This window comes from Frankliniella occidentalis, unplaced genomic scaffold (assembly GCF_000697945.3).
Source record: "Frankliniella occidentalis isolate FOCC.00 unplaced genomic scaffold, Focc_3.1 Scaffold167, whole genome shotgun sequence".
In the NCBI taxonomy this organism is placed as follows: Eukaryota; Metazoa; Arthropoda; class Insecta; order Thysanoptera; family Thripidae; genus Frankliniella; species Frankliniella occidentalis.
In genome coordinates, this window is record NW_026267293.1 from 399,624 (window position 1) to 410,488 (window position 10,865).

Sequence of the window (10,865 nt, forward strand, 5' to 3'; positions counted from 1 at the left end):
CACCCGCACCCCCTCCCGGTCCCGGAGAGGTGGCGCAGCGTGGCGCGTATGGGGGGTCGCGGGGAGGGGGAGGGTCGTGCGCCCCCGCGTTCATACTAGATTCCAATATCGCACCCTTGTCGTCCAAGCTGCTATTTGCCCTGCCGGGGGCCAACAGGGCTGGGGTCTTGGGGGCGCGCTAAGGGGCCGCAGGGCGGGGCGCGCGCGTGGGCTCAGGGGGGCTAGAGGTGCCCCCCGAGGGGTCCCTGCGGGGGCACGCGGCCCCACGACAGCGAGTGGCCCCCGGCATACAATGCCCCACTACTACCGCTTCCGTGTGTGACAGACAGACAGACAGACAGACAGACAGACAGACAGACAGACAGACAGACAGAGGTATGAAACACAAGAGGTGGTTGAGTAATATGGGTTTTAATTTATTTCATTTTTATGCTCTATTTTTTTATTACTTTGTTTCGCGCACGCGAGGGTTTTCCCCTGCGGGCCTCAACGGGCACTCTCCTAGGTCCGCATGAGTCGGGGTCCGAGTGTGGCCTGCCGCACAGCCGCGCTGCGCAACGCCATGGCGAGCGCATGCCGCAAGCCTGACGATGCCCCTTTCATTTATTCCAGCCAGCCTCACTCGTTCGCCATCGCTTCTCACCCCTCCCCCCCCCCCTTCCAATCCCGTTATTCAGTAGAAAACGAATGGGGAGGATAAAAAGCGCGACGGCCTGGCTAAAAAGCATCAGAAAGAGGGAGAGGGGGGCGGTAGAGGGTAGGGGCAGGCGAAGAGTGCATTCCCGTCGTGCCTCTGTCTGTAGGCTGCAGTCAACGCCAAAAAAGGAAATTGGAGGCATTCATTTGGACTTTCGCTCCGTCAGCAGCGCGTCAGGAAGGGGCAGCGGCGGCGGCGCGCTGCGGAAACGAACCTGAATCTGCATCAATCAGCAAATAACAGCCACCGCTGCTCGGCTCGGCTGCGGGCGCAGGATGTCCGAGAGCGAACGGGGCCGCCAGCATCAGTCCGGCCGTCAGCCTGTCCGTCCGTCCGCCGTCCGTCCGCGCCTGCTCATGTTTGGCCTCGGCTCGGCTTTGGCTCGGGGCGGGGCCGGGCGGGGCAGGGTGAAGCCAAGAGGACGGAGACATAAAATCTGGGGCCTGGGAGGGCGGGCGGGGCCGGGCGTGGGCGCCCCCCGTGCTCAACCAACGCAGCGAGAGCGTCTCCCCGGCGACAACGGGTAGGGGGTGCGGCAGGACAAGGGAGGGAGGGTCATTGGAATGAGATGAGTTTGATCGGTGTCACGGATCGGAAACAGGCTGGAAAAGAGAGTGGAAGAGGAGAAGGGGAGGGAAAGGAGAGGGGTAAGGGCAAAGCGTCCCGGAGGTATATATAAGGTCGAGGTCCCATTCTCTGAGATGAGACGGCGCCCTATGTCGTGTTGGCTGAGAATGCACCTCCCAGGCCAGGACGCGCGCCGTTGGCACACATCTGTGTGTGAGTGTTGAGCTCGAGCAGCAGCGTCAGCCTGGCCGAGGTCAGGGAGGGCCCCGTAGTGGAGTGTGCAGGCGATACCCTCCCCTGCTGCTGCGCGCTGCTGCGGCACGTCGTCCTGAGGAGCTGTGCTGGGCTGCCCCGCCGCGGCGCGCCCGGCCGGCCCGGGCCCCGGGATCAATAGGGAGCGGTATCCTGTGCCATCAGCCCGGACGGGGACTCGGTCACCGAGAGCGCGCGCGCGTCCCGCGCCCCCGCCCCAGCCCGTCCCCCGTCCCCGCAGCTACGCCGCACCCCTTTTGCCTTTGACCGACCCGACCTCGCTCGCCGCAGTTATTTGTTTGCGTTCTACGGAAAACACTCTCTTTTATCCTTTGTTTATTACTTTTTTATGACTTGAGCTTATTACTCGGACGTATTTTATTGCTCTGTCCGCGTATGAGAGGGGCGGGATGGACGGAGGGGAGAGGGTTTGGCTACGTTTTAGTGCTTTTATTAATTGTGTGGGCAGGAAGCTTTATACGGTCAGGCCATGACAGCGCCCCGCGCCGCTCCGCCACGGCGCCCGCAAGACGGACAACTTGAGCTCCCTTCTTCTGAAGGTCGTTTTAACGCCCCGCCCCCACTCTGTGTCCTACGAGGCGCGCCAACCGCACAACGTGGGGGAGGATGTATTTAAATGGAGTGCACACCCAGTTCTGCCAACTTCTCGCGCCCGGGTGTTTATCTCCCACCACCCTCCCACCAAGCCTTCTTTGAGACGATTGGCTGCACTGGGTGAGAAAATTCACTAGCGGGGTCGGTGTAAAGTCCCTGGCGAGCACCCCACCAAGTGCCGCCACGCCCCGCCACGCCTCGCCACGCCCCGCCACGCCCCGCCACGCTCAGATTAAGCGGCGCGCTAAGTTGGTAGTTGGCGACTCGCTGGTGGCCCCTGCGCGCGCCGTTTTGGCTTCAGAAAGAAGAGCAAGAGAGAGATTGGGGGGGGGGGCAAGGGAGAGTGGTCGGGAGGGTGCGAGAGAGCCGTTGGCAGTACAGCGTCCACCCCGCCCGCCGCCGTGGCGGTCCGCCAGGGCCTTGTGTTTCAGGCGCCGCTCTCGACGCAGCGACAAGGCAACGCGCCGGGGCAAATGGGAGGGAGAAGAGGGGGGGGGCAAAACCGGACGGGAAAATTGTCAGCATTTAGCACACCGCAGGGCATGGCAGCGGCCACACCGAAGTATGATCATTTTCTCACCGCAGCAGCGGGGTGCCGTCCGCCAACATTGTTACCGTCACAAATGACCATAGCGTTACGCTGACATGTCACGCTCGTCACCGTGTCGTCCCATGGTCATCCAGGTTGAGTGTTTCCTCTGAACAGCGCCCATAGCTCTGCCTCAATGGGCACTCAGCGCACGACTCTCCGACGCTTGAAGTGTGTGTCGCAATTATTGTCGCACGCACTATACTTAGCACACACTAATGTGAGGTCACGCAGAAAATAAAATAAGCTTTCGGAGCTTGATGTTAGCCAACGGCCAGTCCAGATTGGGGCAATGAAGCAAGGGGCTGGAACGTCAACAATAGACGGTTCCGGCAGTGCCATACAGAGCAGTTAAGGAAATCACCACCGGAAACGGTTCAAAAATACTGGTTAAAACCATGTCACATTAATAGCACTAATGTAGCGCAATAAGACAAACCCCCGTAGGTAGGCAACACACAACACTCTGGGCCGTTTGCCCCCTCCTGGAAAACGGACCAGTCAACGCCCCTGGCAGTGAGGGAAAGACCGCGACTACCGGGTGTCCGGGGCCGCTCGATGGGTTGCCTACGTACTGGCGTGTAGGCGCGAAGGGCGAGGGGGGAGAGGAGGAGGCAGGGAGTCGGTAGGAGGTAGGTACCGGGTGTCCGTAAGAATACCGCGCCTGCACGCCAGTGCGTAGGCAACCCATCGAGCTGCCGCGTATTCTCGTGTGCAACCCTAAGCTACGTCACAGAACAGTCAAAAGTCCGCTCGTGGGCGTAAATGCTCAAGCCCAACTAAAAGCCCAACTAAAAAAATTAATTTTTGCCCTCTGCTTATCGAACAGTGTGGCAGTGGCATGATTGGGTCATTTAAGATAGTTCACCTCGCATTTCCAATAAATTATATTTCCAAGACACTATCATAGGATATATACATTCACACTCAGTACCAACTAGTTTGTTGAGTCCCTTGCCTCAAATGCAAAATATCAAAAAATTGCTTACAGGTTGACGAGGAGCACACAATTCCACACAAGACAGAATGTTAACAGTATAGTTAGTCAATTTCAGTTACAAAACATGAACTAGAGTAAGATCAAACTTAAAAAATGGTCAAACAATTTGCACAGATTGCTTAATAGGAAGTAACAGTTCATTTGAGTATTGCTGAACAACCAATAACAATGAAAGAATTTCATACAAGCACATGATTGATCAATGAAAAATAGTCACTCGAACACTATTTACAGTTACATTTTACGGTTTTACTCTCTGGTCTTACTAAATGCTGTATAATACAAGTGAGCGCAGTTGTTTTATTTGTCCAGAAAATGGTAGTATCAAGTTCATTGAAGGTGCATTTGGGATGCACCAGTAATGTGCTCTATATGCTCAACTCTGCTACATGTGCTGAACACCCTGATGGGGGTCTACATAAAAGATTTAGAATAATCTGAACTTTTATGCTATTGAATAAATTTGAAGTATCCAAGAGGACTCTTCATAATTTCATGAAAAGATACATATAAACTTCCTTCACATTTGATTAGCAAAACACAGCCATCAATTTGCAGACAGACTAATTTGAAAAGGTCATTGTAAAAAATTCTTAATAAATAGCTAATAGATCCATAGGTTGACTGAACAGTGAGAACTGAATTCATAGAAGACAATAGGATATCACTACATATTTAAAATAAATAGGAAGTACTGAATGGATTGGAAAAATGCTCAACATTGTTAACAGTAATAAATTTTACAATTTTGCTCTTTATGAAATGATGTATGATACAGGAGTGTGCAGTTGGTTTTGATGTAAAGAAAATAGAAGTGTCAAGTTCGAAGAGATTAGATTTTTTTCTAGAACCAAGATAAATTACAAGTAGAAAGTCCCGCAAAATCCAACCAAAATTTTAAAACCAATACACCAGCCAATACAACAAACACCATTCTATACTACGATCCAAAGACAGATACCATGATCTCCACTATGATCCAAGATAACAAAAACCATGCTCTATAATACAATCTAAGACAAAGTCAAGAAGTCAGAGATGAATGACAGTATGATACAATTAAATATATTATAATGTGAAATGATTCTCTTGTCCTGCCATGAAATTTGACAACTTCCATCTGGTTGAACAGCAATGTTGAGATGCGATCTGGAACATACATACCAAATAAATTTGTTTGAGAGGAGATTAAAAACAAATTACCAGGTTTATATTTTTCTCCCACAAAATTTAAATACTGGTCAAACTGTTTTGACCGTAAACATTGCTGGTGTTCTACTTTAGATGGGGCAAATTAAAACCAGACACTAGCCTCAAACTTGCACGATCTGCTTTCACAATCCATTGCTGGTCACAACTACTTAAGAAATAGTAAACAAAACTAGAATTTTTACGCAAAAATGCTTGAAATTAACAAGCTCCCACAAAAGTGCAATGCAGAAACAAATTGTCCAGAGACAACAAATTGTCCAGAAACAACAAATTGTCCAAAACAAAAGCAAGCTTAATTAACATCAATTTTAAAAAAATAAAAGCCTTAAACTGGAGTGAAAAATAATTTGATAAATACCTTTTCGCAGCCCCACGCCAGTCGAACAGCTTCTCATCATACGCCTCCAGTGGTGCTACCGCTCACCCTGCGCATCTGAAAGGAAAAGCACAGTCTCATCTCAATCCATAAACAGCACCTCAATGAGTTCTCGTTACTATTACAACTGTTATCAGAATACATTTTGTAGTCAACTAATTGTACGTGAATAATGTATGCATGAGGTCTTAGCCTGGAAAAACTTACTGGTTGTAATTGTTCCGGTTGCTTGCAAGGAAGACAGCTAAAGCAGCGTTCATGGTGAAAGAGAGACCTCCATGGCGGGCGTTGGGATGGTCCTGGAGTCCTGGTGCCTTTGCGTCCTCGCCGACCGCGGTGACCTCCTGCTGACCGGAGCGGAACTGGAACTATGGCCTGGAACTAGAAAAGCAACTGGAGAAGCAAACGTTTCGTTTCACGTATCACAGCAAACCAGCTGAAACAGTGCGTCGCGGACGTCCTGGGATTCCGCTGGTCGTCAGGCCGCGACACCAGTGGGGTTGTTGCACTCGTAGCCGACGCGGTCCTCCAACGGCGACTCTGCAACAGGAACAATACTAGATTACAATCATTCCACACACTAACCAAGCCAACTAGGCCCACTGAAGATGTCACTTACTCCTAGACACCTAGGCGCGGGCGGGCGAGGCCCTCAGCGGCGAGGGCGCGTTGATGCACTGCTTCATGCGCCAGGACTGCGTAGGAGTCGAGTGGAGTGGTCGGGAGGGCGGCTGAGGGGCAGCGGCAGACAAAACAGAACACCGCATCAGACTGGTCCCTACATGCGGTTGAAGTAAGCCACAACTTCGCCCTCGTGGTCACCCGGTCGCAATGTAACAAACACGCCCGCCAAGCCGCTCGCCAGCGCGCTATCCTGGGCGCTGCGCCTGGCCGGTCCCGCGGGGGGAGGGGGCCTAGGGGGGAAACCCGCGGTAGCCGGCGGGGGCAGGCCAGAACGACGCGCCGGCAGCAGCCGAGGGGCGGGCGGCAGCAGGGAATGACCAGGGCCACTGCAAGCGGGCCAAATGAGGAACAAACAATGCTTTAGAGACGTACCTGCCATGAGCTGGTCCAGCTGTCCGCGGGACCCGAGCCCCGAGCAGGCCGAGTCGCGGCGAGGTCCGGCCGGCGAACAGAAGCGAGTGTCACGGGAGCACGCCTGACAAATAATCAAATACGCTGCGACTTCATCCCCCACTACACAAACTTAGTCTTATCCTCGTCGCGCAAGCCAGCAGCAGTACAGGGCGAGCAGCTGCCTGCTGTCCGCTCCGGCGAGCTAGTGCATATCCTGCGAACAAAACTATCATGAGAGGGGAAACAATCCGAAGTCAAACGGCAAAACAGGAAAATGGGGCTGATTACCGACAAGCCATGGCGTCAACATCTTCAACTTTGTTTAGTCTCTTCCAAAAAACGATGAGCTTTACAACAACCACGGTCGCGCCGTCGCGACTTTCGCTTTAGTCCCGTTCCGTCCCGTTCTTTACGCCACGACTGTCGCACCGGTCATGTGGTGGAGTGTGTTGTGGATGTGTTAGTGTGAAGGACGCTAAGTGGGAGTGGGAACCTAACCCCTGACCCCTAACCCCCAGCTGCCAAAGGCCCTATCTGACTCTAACCTCTGATGACGGTGGTTACCTTGAGTTGCCGCTGGCTGAACTGCTCACGGCACAGCGGGTCCCGCGGCGGTAGAGTGGCTCGCCCACACCAGAGCTGCTCCTCTTGCACGGCGACCCGGCTTCCACTGTCAAAAATTACAACAATAAATCACTACAGAAGGGTTTGGTAATGTTTCAAACAGTGCGATCTTGTAGGCTGGACTGTTGGACTGTACCTTATGCAGAGGAAGGCACGGCCAAGTCTTGTCCCTCAAATACCAGTCGAACAGAAGCAGGATGATCGGTATGCTTGACCGTGTCGGCTGGATGGGCTCGGGTACTCCAGCCGGGGCAGCGCACGGCAGTGTGCGCGGGCCGAGGACGGCGACCAGCATCACTGTTAAAAAGTACACTGGTAAATCACCACGGAATGGTCTGGAACTTATTAGAGAGATACTGTAGGCTGGACTGTACATACCTTGTACTGGAGAGTTCTTGTCGAACACGTCAAGTCGCGGAGGACCGCGGAGGTCAACACAGAGCAGCTGAGAGCGTCTCACTGACAGCGGCTGCGCTGAGCGCTGGGCCGGGCCGGGCTGCGTTCGTAGCAGGGTAGTAGTCGCCAAGAGAGAAGGAACACTTGTGATCATGGGCGGGCTGCCACCGCCCAGGTCGGCTCGGGCGGGCCCTGTCGCTCTCCTACCGGCCGTTTGAGGAAGGAGGGACGGGAGAACGACACAGTGTACGACTTATAGAGGGCATCAGCGGGAAACCAAAGAGATTCGTCGTCTCCACACGTTAATTTTGCTGCTGCCACCAAGATCTGCAATGTCGGTGGCTCCAGGCTACGGGCAGGCCGACAAATCTAGTTAACGGACCCGTTTCTACCACACGCGCCAGTTGAGAGTACCCAAAACAGAGGTAAATAAAATAAATTTCTAGAAGGTTTATACAGCCATCAAGCTTTTTAGTGGTCAGCCGAACTTTCTGCGGTGCCCACATTCATCCGACAACATCGACAACATAATTTAAGGTGGAAAATACCCATTGAACCTTACCATTAAAAACAGACTAAACTAAAGTTTCAATGTGTGTTTCCCACCTGAAATCCACGTACGAGAGAGTCAGAGTGAATACCCCAATGCGCAAAGTTGCGGGTTTGCATACCATTTTGTGGGGCACGGACCGATCAATCGGTCTGCGATCTTTCGCGAGGGATGGTTGTAGGGCGCAGGCCCTACGCGGGGGTGGTCGCGGTCGCGCAACCATCTCCCGCGAAAGCAATTCGTGGTTCGCGGTTGGCTGAGCTGCTCGGAGCGGCTCAACACGGCCCGCGATCGGTCGGTGCACGAATTCGGACACAACCTTGTATACACTACTGTTAGCCTCACTAGCTCCCCGCCTAGGGCTCACGGTGCATAAGTACATCATCAGCACTTTGGCGCGCACGGCCCAGCCGTGCGGCTGTGCGGCAGTCACGCACCCGCCGTCTTCCGCGACGGATACCTGTGCCACATTAGCGCGTACCAACCGTCCTGCGTGGCGGTCAACCAGCGTCGATCACTGAACCACTGTATCGAATCTTCTGGAATAGAGCACTACCTGCTGCCTACTACCAAGAGCACTCATCTCACCTCAGCCCCGCACTTCAATCCCTTTACCACCGTAACACTACACAAGAAGAAAGACCAAAAGACGACTAACATTTCCACACGAATTGCCAATTGAATTCCCCAAATTCAAATGTTTACAACTTTTTTGACAGTGGGACATATAATTTACATTTCTTATTCACGGGTTCATTTCGCAACGAAGTGATACCGTTTTTTCTTTAATTTGTTGTTTTTTGTGCATAGTAACAAAGTCTAGTTTTTCGAACGACCCCACACATTAGAGAAATAAAGACACACGACCAAAACGCCCCCGCGGACTTCGTCGACGCTCAGCGGCCAAAAACATATACACCCAAGTCCTGGATATGGTCCAACCGCAAATGCGGAAACCACGTCGTCTTTGCGAGGGTTCTGGCGGGGCCGCGCGACCTGACCTCTCTGCCCGATGTAGCCTCTCGCCTTTTACCCAACTCGCTCTTTCTCTCTTAAACCGATGACGGTGGTTTTGCCCTCTTTTCCCCTTGCTTTTGGTTTGTAACGGACGTTAAATTGTGAAATATCCCTCGGCCGCGGCCGGTTACACACCACGGTTACACCATTTTAGGTTCCGCCAGCATCACCCGCACCGCACCAGCGAGGCCAGCGGCGGCGAGAATGTAGCGGCGTCTGTCGTTGGTGTGAATGATGGTTCACTTAGGCGGCAGGCAGGCAGCCAGCGCCGCTGTGCCGCTATGGTCCGGGCCCGCTGCTCGCTCTGTGGGGGCATTCGCAGCCACCCCGCCCCACAACCCACCCCGCTTCGCTCGCTCGGCCCGCGGCCAGCCGAGCAAGCCAGGAGGCCCGGCGAGCCGCTGCCACCACCACCCCTCGGCTCCGCAGCGGGACAGAAAGTGGCAAATATTTTGTGTTTAGGCTTGCGGTATATTGAGCCGTTGGCCCCCATTATGGGCGCTCCATTGGGGGGGGGGGGGGTAAAGGGCGAGCAAAGGGGAAGGGAGACTTGCTCACCTTTCATCGTCAGTCTCCACCCCTTCCCCTTCTCCGGCTCCAGCACGAGGCCACAACGCCTCCCGATGGTGCTACATCTCGAAACGCGCGGGCTGCAAAGAAAAGCATTAGCAATACTCCAGAAACAAAGCTTGCCATCTTTTATGTTTGAGTGAACCTTGTATGAACCCAGATACCCCATAACTAACAGGCCCTCTACAGCCCTTCCCAAAATTGTATGTGTGTGCGTGCATTTGCGTGTGTGTATTAGTAGTGCGCGGAGAGAAAAGTTTGGGTTTTGACAGAAAAGTACTATCTAAACTTTTTTAGGTGTGGTCACCAAATGTTCTGGTGCGGGGGGTCTAAAGTACTGGTGCAGAGTCTATAGGTTTTAGCCTGACACCGAAACTGATTAGATGTAACCAACTGTTGAAGAGGACAATCCAAATTCAGTTTTGCTGTCTGCTCTGAACTTTCTCTCAATGTGGGCAGATGAATCTTCCCGCCACGGCGCTCCGCGCAGGCCGGCGCAGGCTAATCAGCTGGGGGTCTCTGGGCGATACTCCGTGTGTGTGTGTCACCATCTGATGAGCTAGCTACCCGCCCGGCCCACTCTGCCCTGGAGGGTGGGTGCGCGACCACTCGCCCGCGGTCGCAGTGGGCGCGCCCGGCTTGCTCACTACGCCCGCGCCCCAGCCCACAGCACAGCCGACCCGACCCGCTGCTGCCGCTGCCTTGCTGCTGCTTTTCCTCGTCCACACGCATTTTGCGAATAACCTCACTTCTTCTCTCTTTTACTTTTCTTTTCTCTCTCTTTCTTTTGTTGTATTTTTAAAAATGTTTTGTTTTTTCGCAGTCGTTGTTGCGCGCGCGCTCGCTCGTGCAAAGAAAGAATGTGTGGCATTCCTCCCCGCAGGCGGTGCTGCTGCTGCTGCTGCTGCTGCTGCTGCTGCTGTTGCTGCTGCTGCTGCTCGGGGCAGGGAAGCGTCATCAGTGGAAATTATTCTCGTGTGTGCGCGCGCGCGTGTGTGAGTGCGGCCGGCCCGCGCGCGGCAACACTGGAATCTAAGTCATGTCCCCGTGTGGTGGAATGTGGCTGTGGCGCGGCGGAACGTGTCCCGTAACGCCAGGTTACTGCCGCCCTTGCAGCCCCCCCCCCTCCGTCCCCCCACATACACACCCATACAGTTCAACCGCAATTCGTTGCCAGCGGATCGCCCCGGCCATTCGCGTGAATAAAGTTTTGGAAGAACGTTTATGGACGGCACTCGGCCCGCTTCCGCCCTCTTTCACCCCCCCTCCCCAACCCCCGTAACGTGCATCTACCGCCACCTCGTCCCCTCCCCGACATCCGCT

At 53.8% G+C, this 10,865-nt stretch overlaps 1 protein-coding gene and 1 long non-coding RNA gene across 3 annotated transcripts in view; both read right to left on the reverse strand.

Annotated features, from left to right (window-relative positions):
- Positions 1–3,589: 3,589 nt before the first annotated feature.
- Positions 3,590–7,673, reverse strand: LOC113207446 (uncharacterized). Of its 2 annotated transcripts, XR_008011621.1 has the most exons (8): positions 7,388–7,668; positions 7,146–7,306; positions 6,950–7,055; positions 6,365–6,599; positions 5,928–6,039; positions 5,516–5,848; positions 5,291–5,365; positions 3,590–4,869 (listed from the first exon to the last, which is right to left on the reverse strand). It is a non-coding gene; the product is annotated as an uncharacterized LOC113207446 (long non-coding RNA). The 2 variants fall into 2 exon arrangements; XR_003303466.2 differs by having other exon boundaries at positions 6,365–7,055; positions 7,388–7,673.
- Positions 7,674–9,601: 1,928 nt separating this feature from the next.
- Positions 9,602–10,865, reverse strand: part of LOC127750309 (cilia- and flagella-associated protein 206-like) — a 7,991-nt gene continuing 6,727 nt past the window's right edge. Inside the window, exon 4 of the mRNA XM_052271605.1 lies at positions 9,602–9,622. Within this exon, the coding sequence (XP_052127565.1) occupies positions 9,602–9,622 (21 nt within the window). The remainder of the gene's footprint in view (positions 9,623–10,865) is intronic.